The sequence below is a fragment of the Oikopleura dioica genome, chromosome XSR, assembly GCF_907165135.1.
Source record: "Oikopleura dioica chromosome XSR, OKI2018_I68_1.0, whole genome shotgun sequence".
Lineage (NCBI taxonomy): Eukaryota > Metazoa > Chordata > Appendicularia > Copelata > Oikopleuridae > Oikopleura > Oikopleura dioica.
Genome location: NC_137294.1, coordinates 6043684 through 6065143, shown reverse-complemented (window position 1 = coordinate 6065143; position 21460 = coordinate 6043684). Strand labels below are relative to the sequence as shown.

General features: G+C 42.3%; 4 protein-coding genes and 1 long non-coding RNA gene across 10 annotated transcripts; 3 read left to right on the top strand and 2 right to left on the bottom strand.

Moving 5' to 3' along the window:
* The first annotated feature begins 590 nt into the window (after positions 1-590).
* Positions 591-8607, top strand: LOC145709641 (uncharacterized). 3 transcript variants are annotated; one of them, XM_081787323.1, is made up of 17 exons: positions 591-838; positions 879-981; positions 1091-1153; positions 3719-3790; positions 4023-4159; positions 4314-6146; positions 6189-6348; positions 6392-6462; positions 6568-6757; positions 6797-7038; positions 7080-7223; positions 7284-7461; positions 7561-7755; positions 7799-7923; positions 7967-8161; positions 8241-8328; positions 8372-8607. In XM_081787323.1, exons 3-17 carry the CDS (start codon positions 1132-1134, stop codon positions 8494-8496), a joined length of 3777 nt encoding a protein of 1258 aa, XP_081643449.1. In that variant the 5' UTR covers positions 591-838; positions 879-981; positions 1091-1131; the 3' UTR covers positions 8497-8607. The 3 variants fall into 3 exon arrangements, with proteins under 3 accessions (XP_081643449.1, XP_081643448.1, XP_081643451.1); XM_081787322.1 differs by lacking the exons at positions 591-838; positions 879-981; positions 1091-1153 and adding an exon at positions 1267-1384; XM_081787325.1 differs by lacking the exons at positions 591-838; positions 879-981; positions 1091-1153 and adding an exon at positions 2653-2787.
* Positions 8603-9835, bottom strand: LOC145709644 (uncharacterized). The gene is made up of 6 exons (XM_081787331.1): positions 9720-9835; positions 9553-9629; positions 9375-9411; positions 9228-9289; positions 8983-9113; positions 8603-8936 (listed from the first exon to the last, which is right to left on the bottom strand). The coding sequence occupies exons 1-6, from the start codon at positions 9783-9785 to the stop codon at positions 8647-8649; spliced, it is 663 nt and encodes a 220-aa protein (XP_081643457.1). The 5' UTR covers positions 9786-9835; the 3' UTR covers positions 8603-8646.
* Positions 9836-9976: 141 nt separating this feature from the next.
* On the bottom strand, positions 9977-11318 carry LOC145708539 (uncharacterized). Its single transcript, XM_081786222.1, has 5 exons — positions 10829-11318; positions 10603-10788; positions 10372-10553; positions 10216-10330; positions 9977-10173 (listed from the first exon to the last, which is right to left on the bottom strand). Exons 1-5 carry the CDS (start codon positions 10863-10865, stop codon positions 10067-10069), a joined length of 627 nt encoding a protein of 208 aa, XP_081642348.1. The 5' UTR covers positions 10866-11318; the 3' UTR covers positions 9977-10066.
* A 238-nt stretch (positions 11319-11556) lies between these two features.
* Positions 11557-12224, top strand: LOC145709499 (uncharacterized). Its single transcript, XR_014134900.1, has 2 exons — positions 11557-11960; positions 12085-12224. It is a non-coding gene; the product is annotated as an uncharacterized LOC145709499 (long non-coding RNA).
* A 1319-nt stretch (positions 12225-13543) lies between these two features.
* LOC145707289 (galactose-3-O-sulfotransferase 2-like) lies at positions 13544-21410 on the top strand. Of its 4 annotated transcripts, none has more exons than XM_081784791.1 (9): positions 13544-13606; positions 16700-16999; positions 17438-17543; positions 17777-17951; positions 18254-18457; positions 19177-19372; positions 19536-19721; positions 19766-19859; positions 19923-21410. In XM_081784791.1, the coding sequence occupies exons 1-9, from the start codon at positions 13559-13561 to the stop codon at positions 20045-20047; spliced, it is 1434 nt and encodes a 477-aa protein (XP_081640917.1). In that variant the 5' UTR covers positions 13544-13558; the 3' UTR covers positions 20048-21410. The 4 variants fall into 4 exon arrangements, with proteins under 4 accessions (XP_081640917.1, XP_081640919.1, XP_081640918.1 ...); XM_081784793.1 differs by lacking the exon at positions 13544-13606 and adding an exon at positions 14762-14981; XM_081784792.1 differs by lacking the exon at positions 13544-13606 and adding an exon at positions 14762-15019.
* Positions 21411-21460: the final 50 nt, after the last annotated feature.

Genomic DNA, 21460 nt, shown 5'->3' with positions numbered 1-21460 from the left:
CACCACCTCCACTCATTCCGATCAGCCCAAAATACCTTCTCTGACGTCAGCTTATCAGACGCATCGTCGTTATCGGGAGATCGCTCATCATGCACGGATGCGTAGACGCTTCTTTATGGAGAATTTTAAGATTCAATTTCGGAATATATAAGTTTTCTGTGAAACTAAGGAAGATGGAAATTTATGAGGCAACAAAAATGTAGGCGATGTCGGACAATGTTTTGTCGGTAGTTGCACGTGTGGAGCGTTTATCAGCTCTAGCGAGCAGTCAAGGAGGCTTTTTTTAAAGTAAGAACTTGCTTCAGTCGTATTAAATGCGAATTTTGAGGAGTAGAGTAAGTCACACTGCCAAAGATCAACTCAAGAAGACAGACGAGTCGTCGGATAATGAGGAACGGAAGGTTACTCGCAGTCGCGAAAATATCAACGGAAGGAAAAGTTCTATTAGTTTCCGACAATAATTCACAAACTCGCCAGTCATGGCATTGTCGACAAGCTTTTATTATTAGAAATCAGGAGCTAGTTTTCTGAATAACAGACGGTTAATTAAAAGTTTTCAGCAGTTTGTGATTATTGACGTAAAACTCGAACTTTGCTCGAGATCGAGGCGGGGACAGTTGTCGGAGACATCAGAGATTGATGAATTAACTGTTCCTTGTGATGTCCCAGTTTGTAATTTTCCGACGATTGCGCTTACTTCCGCCACGCCAGTCAAAATCGGCGGTAGATTGAGATTAGTGAGGGGTCCGATTTACAAATAACTTTTTTTCGAACCAGCAGTGAATCGATACTAGAGGCAAAGATAACAGGATCTCCCAAAGTCGTCCTTTGGCTCAAGGTATGATCTCAAAACATAATCTGTGAACAATTAATTTAAGGACGGGCTTCCAGTGCGGAAGGGGCGCTTATCCACAGTTGCAGAGACAAACTTATTCGTATTGACAATTTTCCAGCTTGAGGAGTCTGATCTCGGCGTTTTCGGTATCAGGGTTGATATCATAAATTGCTCGCTGGTGGTCGATTAAACCATGAGTTCAAGCTTAATCTTTATTTATTAATGCGACTTCTGTAGTGATAAACCCTGTTCAAGCTATCGTCGCTGAGAACGAATTCGGCCTGCACGAAGTGAAAATGCTTATTCTCGACGGAGAAGGTAAAAAATCGAATTCTTTCAGAAAAAGTAGGGGTTGGTACCTCCATACTAAATCAGAATGGCAGGTGTCGTTAAGAGTGACCTTTTGCTCTTTTAACCATAGATACCGATTTGATAAAAATATGTTTCACTCTGAGTAGCTACTCTTTTCAAGAGCGCTCAACGAAAGCGGGTCTCATTTCAATATGCCACTCATAGAGAATATCCGAGCAAAAATAAAGGGCGATAACTGTGAGTACCAATTAAAGAGTCTTAGGCGCCATTGATATCTATAAATCGCATTATAATATCTAAAATGGGTTTATGATCGTATTGTATAAAAATCATTTCGTAATAGCATAATATTTTAGTAAATATATTTTTGATAAATTCAAGGTCATTTTCAGTAAAATACTCTTTTACTAAAAATACTAATTTTTCATTCTTATTCTACAAAATTATTCTTAAACAAAAGTAGTTTCAAAGAGCACTTTTTCGAATAATACGTGAGAAGTGAGAGCTTATCCGGCCATTTCTACTATAAATGGACGTTAGCGTGCTCGTAACTCCTCATAACTCACGCGATCCGAAGAATTATGAAGGAGCTCACACTACTACGATTTCACCCCACATTTTCGGAAATAAATAGCAACCGTCACGGTTAGATGTAAGTCAGAGAGAACAAAAGTTACAGTAAGCAACGCCTCTAAAACATCAAAGACAGGGAGTTGTTTGAATATCAATTGCACTTACCGCCGCTTTATACGAACATTAATCAAACAGTATACTATCGTGTAGCCGCCCTAGAATCACATTTTACAGTATACACGCTAGACACACTGGCACCGTCTTTTTATCAATGAAAGTAGCAGCAAGGAATTTGATGATCAAGAAAACCGCAGATGAAAAAATGATTTTTTTTTCAGCCGTAAAGATTGAAGGGCGCTTCTCCTAAGTCTTCAAGGACTTGACACTTTGTGTCGGTAAATTTCTGGTGTCGAGTGCTGACACACCTGATCAGAATTATATTCATTACTACCACGCCGCTCATAAACAAAACGCCCGATCAAAGAGGTCCTTTATTTAAACGGCGAAGATTTACTGCGTCAATTCCGACATGTTGGATTATAATCGCTGCGATCTTTGAAGAATTCTCGAAACTTAAAAGTACTTAGCTATCAAAAGAAACTGAGAACGAGTTTATAAAATAACTGATAAAAAATATCACCGTTTTTCGATGCTTAGAAAAATCGTTTCTTACGCAAGTCTAATCTTGATCTGCTGAATTTATAACAGTATTTGAGAGCATCTAACGTTATTTGCCGATCAAGAGGCTTTCAGCAGCTCTTTAAACAGAGAACTGACAGCTGCCAGTTCAAATGACGACAGATTGAGAACTTGCCTTAAGCTATGATATTCGCATGTGCGATTATTACTGTAATCCAGGGCTCGCTTCCGGAGGTGCCTTTTTGGCGTCCACAGGTGTGTGCGTAGACAGAATTCAAGCGCGTTTTACGGCTGAATAAAGCAATGATTTATCTAATTACAGAGCGTATATTTTTTAAAAGGCGGGTAAATTTTCGAACAAATCGTTTTCCTAAGAAAGAGAGCAGGAAATCAAGGAAGAAAGCTCGCATGGTAAAGCTGCTTAATTAGTAAGTATCTGCCCTGTGCAAGCATAGACGGGGCGATAAAGCCGCTTCTATCGAGAATGGTTTCCGGTGATGTGCCCGGCGTAACGATCCCGGTGACCTTTTCGCGCCTCAGAATAGATACATCATGACATTGTTACCATAAATGCCAATAACATAAAGCGGGGTTCGCTTTTTATCCGATCTAAATCTCTTGTCTAGCACTTCGGAGTGTACCCTAGAATAGCAAAGTCTATCTATTGCAAAAGGGCTTAGGCAGGATTTTTCGATGATCAAGTCTGACCAGGTCTACAATTTACGTGGTCCTCCAGCTCCATAAGCGTAAATTTGCATTCCGGGCGCATTAACTTGTGTGCCTATTGCAAAGTTTGATTTGCTCTTTGAGTTATTTTCACGGGTAAATTCTTGTGTCCTAGCTGAAAAAAACATCAAACAGAGAGTGTTTTTTATTTTACTCGTATTTTTCAGGTAAATATTTCCAGTGAGTTGCCAGATTTATACAATCAATAATTAAATATATAGATAATGTCTAATTCTTTAGTAGAAAAATCCTGGGAAAGAATCATTCCAGAGAACTATACTTCGTTCATACTCATACGTATGGGTTATGAAATAGAAGGAAAAATATCAAATTAGTGATTTGAATATGCCTTAAAATCAGGTCGATCAGTTCTCGATAGAGTCAGTAGATAAATATTTGGAGAATTGGAATATACAACGATTGTAAATTACTCCGGCGGTGTGCCCAAATGCATTTTCTTGAACACACAGAACGTGCTGAGAGGGACAGACTGAATCAGAGACCCAACTGTGATGCTTCCTTTTTTATTTCCAGGCGCTTTCTTCACGCGCTCAAAAACTTTTATCTTTCTCTGCGAATTTTTCACCTAAAGAGCTTTCTTTGGATCAGAAAATATTGAACTTACTATTTTAGGGCACGAACAAATGGACAGTAGGAACTTCGACAGCAACCATATACGAAGATATCAATATCTCCATCTAAGAGGTATTCAATATTCGCCAAGGTCGCTGGTAGTTGTCTGACCTATATAAAGAGAGCTTTTGAGGAATAAAACATCAGATAGAAAACTTGCTAGAATCAAATAGTGGTACTATTTGAACGCGGTTTTGTAGACTTGTAGAGAACTAAAACTATCAGTTGCGGTGGTCACACACCTGCGAGCTGTTTACTAGTTGACATTTTGCGAACTGTACTCCTAACATTATTTCAACTTCAGACACAGATACAAGCCAACGGAAGAAGGGGCCTGGTTTCAGGCTGAGACCAAAAGATGTTAAGCTCGATCCTGGCCAGCAGTTGCACCTGGTTACTAAATTGAACGGCCACCCACCGCCGAAGTTGACGTGGGTCAAGGATAGTTTTGAATCACTCGAGCAGATTCAGTATTGACTTTTTGTTGAGTAAATAGAATTACCGTTAACCACGGCGGATCGCGCAAAAACTGAACTATACAAAGAAATAAAATTTTGATACTGAATGTGAGCTCAAAAAACAAAACTTTTAAAAGAACAATGTCGCACTTGAAGCTTCGGATCGTATCTCCATTGAGTCTAACGGCGAAGACCTAACTTACAGTCTAACAATCAACAATGTTACCAAAGAGGACGCAGGACGATACCAGTTGAAAGCGAGCAACCCTCTAGGTCGCCAACAACACAACCTCATTGTAGAAGTTGGTGGTTTTACAGGAGACCTTTCACAACCGTCGTCTGCACTGGAAGAAACCGTTTTTAAAGTCAAAGTCGATCCGACGATACCTGCAGGCGCGGTCCCGCGTCTCCCGTCTGTTGGATTTCTGCCAAAGCCATCAACACATGCGGGGCGTCGCTCAGAAGTCTCGCGGGTCAAACAAGATGTCACACCAAGCAATACAACAACAACGGAAATCAAGGAATCTCCCAAGCCTGTGCATTCCTCAACTCCTCTCAAAACGGAGGAAAGATTCAAAGCTCCTGAGCATGCGTCTGTCCCTGAGCCAGAACCAGTCGAATATAATGAAACACCAAAATATGAATCTTCGGAAAATTCGTCAAAAGAATCAAGTCCTGCTTCACTTAGACAAAGATCTCTTGAGCCAGAGCCGGAAAAAGAACAGGAACTTGACTCAGAACCAGAGCCAGAGTCAGAGGAAAAAGAGAGTCCTTCTGTTAGTGAAGAGTCCGCCGTTTCCGACAACGATGATGAAGAAGCAGAAAAACAGGAACAAATTCCAGTTTCTAAAAGTGCTATTAGAGTTTTACAGCCACTCGAAGACATTGAGACAGATATCGATGAATACATAATGCTCCAATGCGAGTTCGATAGCGAAGCCGAAGTGGCATGGACACTTGACGAAGGACCACTCCCGAGTTCGACTGTTATTCGCCAAGTTGGGCAACTCGCTAAAATTCGTATTCGGCAGGTCACTAGCAATGATTTCGGGGAGTATGTCGCTTCCGTTCAGGACTCTCGCGGTTCTTCTTTCACAAAATGTACTCTCAGAAGAAAAGGATCGCGAAAGCCATCGACGAAAGAACAGCGAGTCGCTGTCGAAGAAAGCGCCAATGAAACCTACGAAAACGGCGTGGAAGAAGACTCTGAAGTAAGAAATCCTCCGGTTATCTCAGAATTAGAAGATATGACCATAAAAGAAGGAGATGACCTTCAGCTCGAAATAAATGTCAATTCTCCAACAGGATACGATGTTAATTGGCTTTACAACGATCAGGTCTTCCAAGCCGATGATGAAAACATGACTATTATTGATAAGTATGACGACCTCACCCGGCTTATTCTGAAAGACGTCAACGAGGAGGATTCGGGCGATTATGTTGTAAAAGTAACGAATGAATTTGGAACATCTGAATCGCAGTGCCGAGTTGACGTTATTATGTCAGCAGAACCCCCTAAGCTCTTATCTGTGCCAGATGAAGTTGACTGTCAAATTGGATCTCTTGTGCAAATCGAATTTTCAGCTGAGAACGCAACTCATGCGACATTGATTGTAACAGACGAACAGAGAATTACCGCTTCAATTGATGGACATTCCGGATTTGTAGAATACGAAGCATCTGAAGATTCGCCAAACTACGCGGTGCTACTTCTTGTCGGCCCTGGCGGAGAAGTGGAACACAAGATTAATTTTAATCTAAAATCAGCATCGAAAGCCCCATACTTTACTGAGAGACTGCATGAAACGACAGCGGAAGAAGGCGACAGCTTATCACTTGAAGTAGCCGCAAGTGGCAATCCGGAGCCAGAATACTCCTGGTTCAAGGGCGAAAAATGTCTAAGCATCAGCAGTCCAAGATTGCAGCTTGATAACATTAGCCAAGATGACGCTGGGAGATATTCCGTTCAAGTAGGATACTATCATTTTCCACGAGTTTATTCCTTCACTTAGATAAGCAACTCAGCTGGATCTGATAAATCAACCGCAACTGTGACTGTTAATAAAAAGCCAGTAAAACCATCATTCACAAACTACCCAGATAACCAAACTAGACACGCCGGTGCAAGTATCGATTTGGCTTGCTCTTTCGATGGTATTCCAGAACCTAGAGGTTTTTTAATTTTCTAAAATATTTTTTGACCTTTTTTTCACAGTCACCTGGTTTTTCGAGGATGCAAAAATTGAATCAACCAGTGACAATGGATCAAGTGTGATAAAAATCAAGGTATGGGGCTTTTATTTTATGGCTGAATAAGGGACAGCCAAACAAGCTTCAATAAATCTATCAGTTTTCACTGAAAACTTTTTAGAAAATGATATCCTATTTTAGAACTTTGGTACCAATGATGTTGGAAGCTACACAATCGAAGCCCAGAATTCTGCAGGCAAAGCGATGAAGAGCTTCTCTTTAGAATTGAAAGAACCATCAGTTGAAGAAGAAGAAACAGATCACGAGCAGGTTGTTCCATCAACGAGTTTATCCTTTATTGAGCCTCTTCAAGATCTCAAAGTAGACGATGGTAACTTACTCCGTCTAACAAAAACTAACATTTTAAAAGGTAAAACTGGCGTAAGATGGAGCGTGAAAACGTCGAACGTGGATGCTATCAAGTGGTTTGGGCCACTTGGAGAAATTAACTTCGATTCCGATGACGCTGAGTTCAGACTCGAGTCAGAGGGAGAGCGAAGCCAAAGAACTTTTTCGCTCGTATTCGAGGAAGTTTTCCCAGATGACGGAGGAAATTACAAGATCGAAATTTCAAATGCACAAGAAACGTTATCATGCAGCGCAGAGCTGAAGGTAAACAGCGACCTTTGAGAAACGAGAAATGAAATATTAAGGTGGTCCCGGTTGGAATGGAGCCCAAATTTAATGTTCGACCGAAAATTAATGGCACCGTCAATATTGGAGATCGAGTATCCGTTAAATGCGAAATCGAGGCGGATCCCAAGCCTGAAGTTATTTGGATTCTCGGAAATAAGGAACGAGTTCATTTTTAGGCTTAAAACTCTGACCTTGACAAATTAAAAACTCAATCGAAGGAAATCAAAAGATCATCATCTGAGTACACATTGAAGGAGGCCCAAAAGTCGGATAACGTCATCGAGTACACTTTGGAGATTGCTTCCCTGAAGGCTAGCGAAAAGGGGAAAGCACAGGTGAAAGCCCAGAATATTAACGCCGAGCTTACCTGCCCATTCACTATCATAATAAACGAGGAAGGTAAGAAATTCAGCAGGTGAACAAATAGCCTTGATTAGAGTCCACAGTGTTATTTGCAAATTCTTCAGATTTTAATAGAACTCGCTAATCAAATCCTAGCTTCTTCAAACACGGATGACTTCCGTGGCAACCTCAAAACCAATAAAACAGCTCCTCCCCGTTCCGAGCCCGTCGAGCCTGAGCCAGGCCAGAAAGATTTCCGAACTCTGTTGAAGAAATCAACAAAGACACCACCTGCTCCAAAGCCTACCAGTAAAGCAGGACAAATTGACTTCAGAAATCAGCTTAAAAATAGTAAATGCGTGAAAATGCTCTTTGAAACTCATTTTTGCTTTAGGCGTCCAAACTAAAGCTCTCACTCAAGATGAAATTCGTGCACACACAGGAGAACAAGTTGATTTCAGAAAGTCATTAAAAACGAAGGTCTCCACGAAGACTCTCGAACAAGAGGATCTGAAAAAGGCAAGACCAGTTGCTTTTCGAAGCGGAGTAATTCCTCGTTTAGATGGCTCCTGAGCAAAAAGACTTCCGAGAAACCTTGAAGAAAAAGACAGATTCTCCGAAAATTGCCTCTCCTGAGCCCCCAGCGGCTAAGGAACCGTCGCCTTCACCAGATACCTCAAAACGACCTCAAATAATAGAACCTCCAGCTAAAACAGTGGAATGCATTGTGGGTGATCCTTTTAGAATAGAAGTACAAGTAAGAGACTGAAATATTGATACATTTAATTTCAAACTATAGTATTATTAATTTCAAATTTTAAACTAATGGATTCAAGATATCTGGCGCTGACAAAGTCACTTGGCTCTTGGGCCAAGACGATGTCGAAGCCGATCCCGAAGTTGGCGTCTATCTTGATGAAGACGGTAAGAAACTTTGAATGGAGAAAGTTGACCAAGAAAATTGTAGGCGACTCATATTCGCTCAGGGTAGAAGAAAGTATGATGGAAGACCGAGGTCTGTACACTATCATTGCCGAGAACGATCACGGCCAAGTCACTTGCAAATCACGAGTTCTCGTCGTTGCCCAGTAAAGCTGTCAGTGACACACTTCCTCAGTCGATGCCAAACTAGACAAATATCAACTGACCCTTCCACTTTGCTTTTGTACATTTGATTAAATATACGCGGCACTTCTATTTCAACAGTTTATTGATAAGAAAAAATTGTTACATTCAAGAAATTTACCAGAAGAAAAAAGAACCGTCATTTACAGGGAGGAAATTTCTTTCAGCCTGATTTCGACGAGGAAGGACGTAAGTCTTATCTTTGTATACTTCTGGGTCGTACACATGAAAAGGAGCGTGTTTCTTTTTCGCCACGGCTTCTCGTTCTTCTCTTTCTCTTTTCTTTCGTTTGCTTCGCTGGTAAGGTGACTCCCCGCGCCGAAGCTCTCGCTCGCGCGCTGTTTCAGCGATCATTGCATGCCATCTCTTGTAATAGAACTCGTGGAAAGTACACGGTCCTTTCCCTTCTAAAATTAATAACTTGTTGAATTAATTAATAAAACTGAACATTACCTTCCCAAGGGCCGAAGTTCTCTTGCTTGACAATGATCGTTTCGAACTGCATGCAACATGGTCGAGCTCTTACAACTTCTTCCACTTCCTCTTGGCTCAATTGCTTTTCTTGGCTGGCGGCAGCCAATGGACTAATCAAAGCATTAAGTTTCTTCGTTTTAGCACGAGAACGTCCAAGTTGAACTACTCCTAGTCCTTTGTAACGTTCCATAACGGACATCGTTAGATCATATATTTTCTGATACCTCACTCCAGGTGTCTCTTCTTCTGTTTGTTCTTTTTTCTGACTTCCGAAGTATTCCGAGCCTTTTAAGGTTTTATAAGTTTCTTGAGACTATGAAATACTAATTGTTGGTTATTGTTATTCGCGAGGAAAAATTCATAAACCTTCCAAAACTTCGGTCAAAATCGTCGATTGTGTCGCGTTGACTAAATAAAAGCCGAATAAATGGCAAATTGACAATGTGTGAAAGATTGATTCATTGCTATCGAAAAAGAGAAAATTGTAAATATTATTTTAGCAGGGTAGATTCTGCCGCTTGAAGTTATACTACTTTTTTTTGTATAAACCTGGAATGTTGCGACGCTTGTTGGGAGTTGTTGTTTTCGTCTATTCCTTCATTGACAGGGCTGAGTGCAAAACGGTCTTTTTCGTATTTTTTCGGCTGATTGAATAATATTTTATAAGAATCGGCAAAATTAATGATATAAATGATTTTCCATTTAAAATACGATCCAAAAGACTGATCCCAGAAGCTACCCGCAGAATAGATATCAGCTGAAGACGTAGATCTCTGAGACATAATTCTGTAAACTTAACAATCTACATCGAGAGTAAATTGACAAGCTTTGGCTTTTTATAACCGTCATCGCTCCGTTCTGGTCAATCCGAGCGGTTGATTCGACTCCCGCCGTCGGCGTCTGCGAGACGCTTAATTTTTTCTGTAATTTTGCACGAAAGTAATTGTTGTTCACGTATCAAGGTAATGTGAGTTTATTGATACAAAGACAAGGAAAAATGTAGAAGGGTCATCGGCTTTAGTTGCTCCCCGTCTAAATTGCCGAGGAACTACTTCATTTCTTCTTATTTTCGTTCGCACTGAATCACGTGTCCTTGCGTCTGCGGTCGTACCTTCCAGAATTTTGGCTCGTTAGGCTTTCCAAGACATTTCATCTTCTTTGGAGATCCGGCTGAAAAGAGCTGATCATCTGGCGAATACTAGACCTATTTACCTGAAACTTTGAAACCTGGTCCACACTCTATTCGGCATTTAAAAACACCCTTTGTTTCCTCTGGTCCTCCGCAAGGTCTTCTATATCGCGGGTAACCTTGTTCACAATCATCGCACTTAATGCCTTTTTGATAAGAGTATTTCACAAATTAGGTACCTTGATCTCTGGCAAGGGAATGTTCCCGCATTTGTGATCTTTTCTTGGAGCCGCTTCATCTCCATGAATTTTCATAATGTTCTCCACGGCGTTTTCTTTCTGTGGATTCTTCTTTTGCGTTTTCTTGGACTTCTTAGATTTCTTACCTCCTTTTCCGCCCCCCGCGAACTTCAAGCCAACAACTGAAAGAAAAATTTGGCATCAACAAAGATTCAGAGTTTCAATTCTTACTTCCGTCATTATTGTAGAGCGTCGTTGTCGCCGCAGTCGTTTCACTGGTTGTTGATTCAGAGGAAAAGAAAGCTTGCTCATCGATGAAATGGAATTCATCAGTTGCCGGTATGCCAGTAGGCGCTTGTGTCTCCATTTCTAGCTGTGGCTCCAAAGTCGTTATCTCTGGATCGAGCGCCATGAATGCTTTAGAAAATTAAAAAAGTGGTTAGTGGAAGTCTCTCACCGGAAGCCAAAGGAATGAGAAGACTGGACAACTTCATCTTTATCAGATCAGTGCGTTGAAAACTGGATGATACTTCTTCCGATTTCGGCGTCGCTTATAAAGAGGGAAACGACAACTGCATCTGCGATCATCTGCTAGTAAACGCGCGTGCCTAATTCGTCCTCACGTGTAGCACACCATATCCTTATTTCGGCAGAATCAAAGCCCATCTAGACCAGAAGACTCATTCGGTGACGAAGAGTTTCTTTTCCTTGTACTGTTGTCGCAAACACTTGTGAACACCAACAGTTCGATAATACCGAAAACAACTATAAACCAGTTTGGCGAAAAAAATAGGTTCGAGCAGGTAAACTTCACTGGTTTCAAGTCACAGCATCGGCAAATTGGCGGCTAAGCCTATGGATTTTCGCGCTGTTCTTGGAGATTAAAATAAGTACGTTTCCTATAACTAGACAATGAGATCAAGTAGCTTAGACATATCCTTTTCTTATTATCTCTTATATCGTTTAAGCCTCTTACATGAAATAAATTCTTCATACTTTATTTATTACTTATACATTTTCAGGCAACAAAACAATGGTTTTGAGGCGCTGCCGAACTTCAAGGTGGACTTTAATCCCTGGGAATAAATCTACGTGCTTTTGACGAGTAGGTGCTAAAATTTAGGGGAATCCAAGTGCCGCCATGAAAGTTTCGACAAAATCGAGAATAAAGAGAGAAAACTAGTCAAACGTGAGCTGCGTGGCTGAGCGAGCTCACTCTTGGCACCGTCCCCAAAACGCGCAGGATCAGTCCAATTTCGCTTTTTCATTTTTTCCTTTCGTTGATTGGCCGTGTCGCGCAAAGCCGTCGCCTCCGACTGCGCTGCGGCTGATCCGCGAAAGAAAAAGAAAATATATTTACAAGAACAAACAGGAAACGGCTTCGTTGTACTCCGATCCGAAGATAACACAAACGTCCGCGTCTGTGGTAACTCAAAACAACGACGAGCAAGAGAGAGAAAGAAACGGGAAAGAAGGAGGGAATGGCGTTCGGGGATCCACCACCGAGTAAGAACTTCCAGCAACTGCCCTTGCTTGATAATTCTACGCGGCAACCTCCTCGAGTTAGTCGACCACCACCGCCTGTTCAGGTAACAATCAAAATACTTTATTACTTGGAAGACATTGAATGATTCATTCGCGCTCTTCAAAAATATTTACAAAGAAGGGAACAGCTCCTCAAATGTTTCAGAAAATAATGACATTCTAATTTAGAACACGCTAAAACGGACTACCTCATCTCATCAGGCGCTTTCCAAGCGACCAAGACTTTCTTAAATTCAATTTCAAGTTCAACTCACTTTCAAAAATATTCAATTTCAAGTATTCTTTTCATCTCAATAAATTAACATTCAAAAATGTGTTCTGGACTTTCTTAAACGCGAACGAGAAAATATAAGATTTCAAATTGTCGACTGAGCTTCCATTTGGAGCTGACTAGATCAATATTGTGGTGTAGATTCATCAGATTACATTTTTTCTCTCTCATTCTGAATTTCCCGTGAAGAATCTGTACCACAAATTGAGAGCTACTTTCAGAAATAAGACACGAGAAATAATCTAAGCCAATTAAGAAAAACGCAGTCTTCAAAAAGTAAAAAAGGAAAAATTGATTATGCTATGTTTTGTAGGAGTAAGCTGTTAGCATTCTGATAATTGTAAGATAGCTGAAATCAAGGAAGATTGCTCATTCAATTTTAGCAGGGTTTATTAATTTTTTCTTATTATGCGACGAGAATTGAAGAAAGAAAAGGAAAAGTAAAGAAGCTGGAGTTAGAAGTAGCAATCGTTGAGTCTCCGCGAATTGAGTTTGCTTAAATTCAGCGAATGGACCACTACGCCGGGTTTATTCCTGGGGAGTTCTCTGGTAGATTTGATATTGGTGCAAACAGTGGTATGTGCTATTAATGCCGACTAGGCATGAAGAGTCGCGCGTTTGTGCTGATTACAATGCAACTTTCATTCTAAACCCGAATCCGCGAATCGTAATTCGTGACACGAGACTACGTTTGTTTGATGTAAACATCCAACATCTAGACTTTATATATACCGTTTCACTTGCCCATCAAAGAGTTGCTGGAGCTATTCTCTCTCATCTCGAAGTAATGACTTCTTCTCACTCGATCGTGTTGGGAAGATACAAGCAAATATTGAATTTCTATTGCTGCAAATCAGTTGCAGAAGGTGCTTTCTAACTGATAGCATAATCATACGTTAGCAGAGCAAAGGTGCGTAATAAACTTGCAGTCTAACAAGGTGATATATATGAACGTCAGAGATTGTTATTGTTTGCAGCTACGTAGCTACCAATTAGCGCTATTGCCTCGTTAATAAGCCTGCATTTATCAGGTCTCGGCGGGTGTCCGTGATTGTCTCTACCTGACGATAATTTTATTATTTGACAAGCGAACCCATTCATCACTCGTCTAAATTCTGGAGCCGTGTCAAAAGTTCAAAAGCAAAAAAAGAAAGCAGGAGAATGACTACAACGGCGGTGGTGCACGCGAAGAATAATCGCTAATTGAACGGAGCGATAAACCGCGGTTCGCTACGGTTGCTAATTCATCCAGTGCGCCCAGGAAAGCCAAACCCTTCAAAACGGTTAAGCGTGGCAAGGCGAGAAGAGAATATTAAGAAATAAGTGAATCCCAAAGTTAAGAGAAGAACAGAAAGCCAGAGAGATCTTGGAATGAGTAAAACGTACGGCGTCAGCGAAGGCGGCACGAAATACCTTAAGGTAAATGTCTGAAAATTTATTTGTGAGGCGGCGAAAAGTGAAAACGTGAAAAATGTGAAAGGTTTTCTTGTAAGGCAACATAAGAATTTTGATGGATGATGGCACTAATTGGCTCCCGCGTAAGGTTAGGCAGCCGCTAGAAGTGATACTCAATATTAATAAACGTTGCCTTTCCGAAATAATTATTTCCTTGTGATGTTCATTACGCTAAGGATGACCGTAAAACATTTTATGACGTCGGCTACCAGGCGTCCAGGAGTGCGAAATAGAGGACATTACAACCGACAGAATAGATAATTCAGAGACATAAAATAGTGCAGAAAAGCAAAAAGACGTGCGTTGCAAGAGTATTTTGGTGGCAGCATTTTCGTATGAAACCAGAACAAAGGTAGGCTTGGAGACGTCAAGCAGACTGAATGATAAGCATGGGTTTCATTTTCGCGGCTTGGTGTTATCTGGTGCCCAAATATTGCGACAGGACGTAATCTCCCGCGGTCAAAGCTAGAACATGGCGCATGAACAAGTTCTAATTTGGTTTGCCCCTCTTTGACCTTGTCTTGATCGAAAACGTCTATTTCGTGATGCTTGAGAGGTTATTCCTGAGCGCGGATTGATTCCTCAAAATTTCACTAAAGATCCAGAAGTCTCTCAAGCAGAGTGAATTTCGTCGACCGCAAAAATGTCATTTCGCGGCGCCACAAAATATTCGTGAAGCGCGTGATTCTCCGAATATCAAAAATGTTATTTTTCTTTCTTGATGTTAGAAAATTTTGAGAACAAAAATTTTTCTAATGGAAAGCTTTAAAAGGAAAATTAAAATAAAAATGTGATGAATTATGAGTATTTTTCATGGAGGCTTCATGAAATATCTCCAAGTTTAACTTGGGTGACCAGTGCAGCCTTAAATGGACAAGTTCTATTTTTCGCGTTGAAAGTTCGTTGAAAGTTCTCCGCGGTGTGGGCTAGGTTAACACTGGCGGAGGGTCTTGGTTGCCACCGCTTTAGTACGGTGGCGCGGGTGCGGCGCGGCTCTCCTCAATAGTGAATAGTGGTGCTCCCCGCCCGGAGGAAGAGAATGGTGGGGCTCGAGCGCCGCTCGGCCGGCCGTAGCCTTCTCTACACTATCCGGCTATCTGCAGCACCACCACCACCGCCCTGCTACTGCTGGTGCCTCAGAGAGCTGCCGGCCACTTGTCGCGCCAGAGTTTCATTGTTTGCGCCAGAGTCCGAGCACCAGAGACATAGAACACCCCAAGAGAAAGCCAAAATCGAAAGAAAATCGAACGAAAACAACAATCGCGTCTGATTATCAGTTTGAACGCCTTGAGAGAAACTTGATGACTTTTCCGAAGTGGTGAAACAAAAAAACCCAAAGGTCAGCGAAACATCTGACCATTCAGCTACCTTCTTAGAGTAAGTTCTATGCGAGCATAACTTTAAAAAATTTTGACTGAAATTGAAACGAGAGTGAGTTCTATTAAGGATGTTTTGGTTGGTTCTATTTTGCGGGAGGAAAAATTTAAAGAAAGAAAATGAAAGCCCATTAGTGAAATTTTGTTCATGTTGACATTGACCATGAACTGCCAAGAGGAGATATGTAAGAGAGTTTCGAAGTTGTTGAAGTGTGTAGAGCTCGGGCGGGCGTTGGTGGTAGTGCCGCTGCTGGCACCAAGTGGTACTTGTGTTAGTACTTTGGGTGCGGTAATTTGGCGGTGGTGCTTATGGTGCCGATGTTTTGTGCTGGGCGGCGTGGTGATGGTGGAGGTACCTGAGCACCAACTGCTCCCTTATGTGTAGGTGCCGCGTGGGCGGTGGTGTACGCTCCTCAGCGTGGTGCTTTGCGCGCACTCGGCCCTCCGGCCTCGCACGAACATCAGCAGCTAGCACGTTCAACACTGGTCGCGCAAGTCTGAGCTCCTCCACCCAATCAAAGCCCGACGTAGGTGACACCACCCGGTAGTCGCCGTTCTGCTCTGCGGGACGGCTGAGGCTCTTTATCCCAAAACTTACAATGTTGAAAGAACGTGGAAAGTGAAAAAACGTGCCGCTGACCGTTCAAGCTGAGTAGTGATCGAGTGCGCGGCGAAAATTTCATTTTTCTTCCCCTCCGAAGCGCAGAAGAGGACCTTTCGGCAGCTCTGGCAGCACAGGGTGGGTAGGGAAGGGTCGAGGGGCTCGAGCACGGGCACGGTCGCTTCGATAACCGCGCCACCGCTCGATGTGTTTTGCGGTAGAATTCTGAGGCGAACAGAGAGTTGCTCCCTCCGTACTCGATTTTATCAGCATTCATATTTTTGAACTCATCTCTTTTTATATTATTCGAGAATATTTTATATACAAGAACCTTTTCTTTAGGGATACTACCTTCGATTTCCGCAACTTTATTGTTGGATAACCCAGAAAATGTCAATGATAGGGGGAATCATATGGGCTTCCTTTGTAGATCTATCTTAGATCTTTAATCTGTCAGAAGAGTTTTTAAATTGTTCGACGAAAAACTGGCTAAATTTTAGGTTAAAGTGGTCAACTTTGCTAAAATTGACTGTATTCACGGTCGAATAGCTCGGAATTTAGTCTGAAAACATGATTTTCTTTAATTTTTTAATTGCACAATAGAGCTATAATTTCAATCTGTAAGAAGGACTTTTGGATCGAAGCTAAATCAATACTAAAAATATTTTTTTGAAAATTGTGTCTCCCAAATTTTACGAAAATTGTGCATTTTAAAGTTTTCGACACATTTTTCCCTCTAGAATCTATAAAATACGTCTGATAGTAATTAAGAGCCCACCAAAATGATCTCCTTGCTCTACGCTTTCAGAAAAGCCCTTAGTCAAGAAAATCGAAGACCAAAATTTTTTTCGAAAAAACTTCGTGAGACCATATCTCGGGAATTTTCAATAATTTCAAAAAGGTATCAATATTAAACTTCGGCACAATCTTATGCAAAATCTATTTTTATACCCACTTTTATCAACATGAAAGATAAAACCCAGTTTGAAAATCGAAGGTAGTACCCTTAACTCCTATCGAATTTTTTCGCGATTTCACACGAATCTCAGGACAAGCGAATGTTTTTAACATTTTTTGTAGATAGTGCGAAATCCGCCGACAGCAGTAACGATGCTTCGAGCTCGCAAGATGCCTCCTTTCTTCAAATTGACCCTTGTCGTTCTCTGCGCCTATATTTTGTGGACGATCAACCACCCTGAACCTTCGGATGCGCTTCCTACACGCCACGTACGAAACATCGGGCCCTACGGTCCATATGGACCTTACGGTGCCGGCATGCGCCCCATGAATGGTATGCGTGTCCCCCAACAACAAGCACAGATGCAACAAATGATGGCCCAAGCACCTCCCGCCGCCCCATTGGCACGTTCATCAAGCACGGTAATTTTTATGTTTTCAGCAACCACTAGCACATGATTCGAGAGCGATTAGCTACATTTACATCCATCTGTTTTCGTCACCTTCTCGAACTTAGTCACCCGTAAGAGTTCACTTTAGAATTTATCTTTAGTTTAAAAAAAGTTACGTGTTCACTACAACATGCTCTAACGAGACTGATTTTAAATCAAATTTCCGTTAACTTCCGCGAGTCAAGCGATTCAAACAAAAGTGAACACTGAAAATAACGGAGCCCGCTTTCTTATTCTCCGATTTCAAGCCTATTAGCTGCTCCACCCTTAATTAATCACTCGCCCCGATTTAAGTTATTACTAATCGAATCGAGTTATTTGCGAGTATCTAAACACAAGAATTGAAACTAAAGGAAGGTGACCTTATTGATTGAGTTTGGTCAGTACTCTCGTGAACTTTTTGATTTAGTTTACGTTTCCAACATGCGAAAATGGACCTTACAAAAACGTGGCTTTTCTGAAAACGCACAAGACTGGCTCCTCCACCATGTCCAACATCATGTTGCGTTTCGCCGGTGAGTTGTTTTATTTAACAAAAAAGTACATTGAATAAAACCCCAAACGCGGACATTGTCGTAACACTGACCCCACTCGTAATTGTAGGGCAGTATCTACCGGTAACATCGGTAGAACTGTCTCCTTGCGGGGTAAGAATTAATGTCACGCATGATTCCGGCCGCGAGAAGGCGCCGCCGCCCGGTTCGCCCGTTTCACCTTGCTCTTCCGTATTCTAAAAATAAATATTCAGATACTCACAATCTGACAGTCGGTCTACCTCTCGAAGGCAAATGGGAGTTGGGAGGCTACCCAGCATTCATCGACAAGCAACTGATCGACCCTCAACTCACCCAGTACAATGTTCTCGGCCATCACTTCAGATTCAATAAGGGGAAGCTGGACGAGTTCATGCCGCTGGACACGAAGTAAGTAACTAGACAACAAGTTCGAACTGAGCGAGCTAGAGATAGGCTATTTAAACCAGGTGGAAACTGCACGCTGGGTAAGCGGGAGCAACTTGACCCAGCGTGAGCTTCAGTTAATCCCCAAGTATCAAAACCGGGAGAGTGATTTTCTAAAGAGTCTCATTTGTCCACGCTGTCTAAAAGCTTTCTCCCCGCTTTCTCCGCAAAAAGTACTGGTTTACTATAGTCTGGAGCGCGCGAGGAGGGCATCTAAATTTGTTTTGCGACAGTGTGCGATAAGCGAATTAACAATAATATTTTAGGTACGTTACAATCATTCGATCTCCCGTTGATAACGTCGAGTCTGTGTTTGGCTTTTTCCAGGACCAAATGCCCTTTGAAGAATGGCTTGGCGATGTTAATACAACCGAACGACTGAAGACTTTCTACGCCGACCCGACCAAGTACTTCAAACGCGACACCGACTGGTACTTCCGATCCAAAAATCACATGTTCTTTGATATTGGGTACGTCTGACCACAAAGCCTGAATTCCACTGCGAGTGGTTGTTATATTCGCGCAGAGGCAACTACCCGTAACATGTTTATAGTATTTTAATCAAGAAAAACTTAGTTGAATATGTCCGTTCGTATGGCGAAGCACCTGCCCGCGGGGTTCGGCCAACCACAGTTTTCATATTTACGCCACAAACGGACCCGCGCCGGTTAGAAGGTCCCAAGGAAGGGACTATTTTGGGTCTTAACTTTAATTCCGGGTCACGCGGCTACTGCACTTGCTTTCTCCCGTCGGAAGTAAATAATGGAACATAAAATTTCGAAAAGTTCACGCCAAAGCAAGCAGAAATAGGCTCTTAGACGAGAAACTTTCAAAGTTTTTCTTTTTAATTCTCGACTTTGTCCGTTTTCTAGTCGTTTCTTCTACCCAAAGCCGCTGGTCACGACCTGCGCTCTGATCGGCGCGCTATAATTCTGCAAAAGTTCGACCTTCACGTGATAATTGGAGTGAAGGAACTTGCGGCGGGCGGAAACATTGCGCCAAAGCCGGGATACTTTAGCGCGCATTTTATCTATCCCCACTTTTGACAATTGTGGCTCGCTGTTAGGACTCGGTGCACGGGGCCCAGCTGGACGCCCTTGGCGCGAAAGTAGCGCCACTTTTTGCAAGCTAGTATTAGATTGTCTGCGTTATTAAACTGCACGTTTGCGTTCTAAGCCCGGCATTTCAGATTCGACGTGAACCGCGCTGACGACGAAGCTTACGTGCAACAGGCGATCCAGCAGATGGACCAGCACTTCACTCTCATTCTCCTTACCGATTTCTTCGACGAGTCGCTGATTTTGATGAAGCATCTGCTTTGCTGGGACTGGGACGACATTGTTTACATCAAATTCAAAATGAGAATCGAGGAGGCGAAAGCTGAGGTATAAAGACTCCCTGGGAAAGGACGCGAGACTGACATGCGACAGACTAGAATTTCCCAAAATATGTTTCTTCTTTTATTTTCCTTTCTTACAGTGGCGCTAATCCTGCTTCATAAAGATTTCGAATGCGCCGGTGGTGAATATATTTAACAAAGTAATTCAGGTCAACCCTGAGCTCTCTAAGAAAATCTTGGACTGGAACCACGCCGACCACCAGCTGTACGACTACTTCAACAAGACCTTTTGGCAGCGCGTGGAGGCCTTCGGCGTTGACAAGATGAATTCGGAGCTTGAAGCTTTCCGCGCTGAGCAGAAAGCCGCCGAGACCGAATGCATCCAGGCGTACGAGGTGAGCCACAATTACGCCAGCACTTTCTCACCGCTTCTTTTAAGCCATTCAAGAAGAAGCCCTGGATCCTCGGCGCAAAACTGCGACCACACCCGACCGACAAATGCAAACACTTGGCCTGGTCTGAGACCGTTTATGGTATGTTTAACACGCTACATTACGTGCATCGTCTAAAACAATCACCAAACGTAAATATTTTAGGCGAGTTCTTGCGTGACAAGATGTACAAGTCGATTCCGGGCTTAACGAAACCAACAGAGGAACAAAAAGCAGCGTCTTTAACCCTCTTCGAACAAATTGCCGGTGGCGCGCTCCGCAGCAGTTAGCGCCTGCCAGAATCCTAGCCCGTCGAAGAATCTGATTGGCTATATCGACTCTGAAGAAACGACGCCTACAACACCAACAACCCACGCACAGTTCCAGTTTCTATAGTCAACTAGCCACTAGGCTAACCCGGATATATCAACCTACGCTTTAGGCACACTACAGATATTTATTCATCAATTCGCTTTTTTCAAAAAGTTCAAATATTGTTCAAAAAACTCGTTCATTAGCTCGTCACACCATTATATCAAGCCTACCACCAAAAACACACGCACCAATCAAAACAAACCCAGACAAACCTACACACTAAAACCACACAGGACGAAACCAACCTACGACCCTATTTAATTTCCGATCAAATCTATAACTACATCAAAAAACACGCAATTCTGCTGCTGTAACGCGATCGATCGCGTGGTACTCGCATTATTTCAAAAATGCGTTATTCGCAGATATTTGTAAAAAAATTATTCGCAGCCCACACACTAGCATAATTCTTGTCCAATAACGAGCAATATTTTTCATATTACATATCTATGATTTATATTGGACAGGAGCTATGGTACTACGACATGTCCGACGCGCCACACTAGAACGCTCGCGCTGTTCGCATTCATTAACAGTATCGATTTATTATTATTAATTAAATTCTATATATTTTACATATTAACTATAGTGAATGTGGCGCGAGACAACATGCGGCGAGTCAGAAATGGAAATTACTGTATAGTAGAATTATATTTCAATTTTATATATTTTTAGCAAAGATGCACCTTGCCCGGATCACAGCAGCGCGGGCGAGTGCAGGAGGAGTCGCGCACGCAGCCGCACCGAGCTGCACGCTGGCTTCTGCCGCGTGCCCCGACTCGTCCAGCACCCGCCTGCTCTGGTGATAATTTCAGGTCGTGCCTTGCCCCAAGGTGTGGCTGGATTCGGGCACTCTGTCCGCCCGGCCCTAGGCTTCAGGCACGCAGAAGCCAACTGCGGTAATCACTCATACTATCTCATTAAACACCAGTTATCGCACCAATCCGATCGAACCCCACCAACGACCAACACCAGCTACCGTTCATCACTCTATCTCTCACTCTGTCTTCTATCTCTTAATAAATATTATTACTCTCTTCTTATCCATAATCAACCACCCTCCTTTAACCGTTTAAATCCGGCTCACGTGCTTTGCCATTACTTTTTCTGTCATTTCTTGACTTGTGTCTGCTTGGGATCTATTATTTCGACAATCTATCTTTTTTGTAACTTGTTACGTAATAGTTCGCAAAATCACTTCTGCTACCGACGGCCCATTTTTTGTCGCGCATCACACAATAAACTAGTTTGTCTTTGCTACCAAACAAAAACTAAAAACCGCCTTCCAAAGTTTCGTTTTAATCCGATGAACAAGGGTGCGCCCGTAA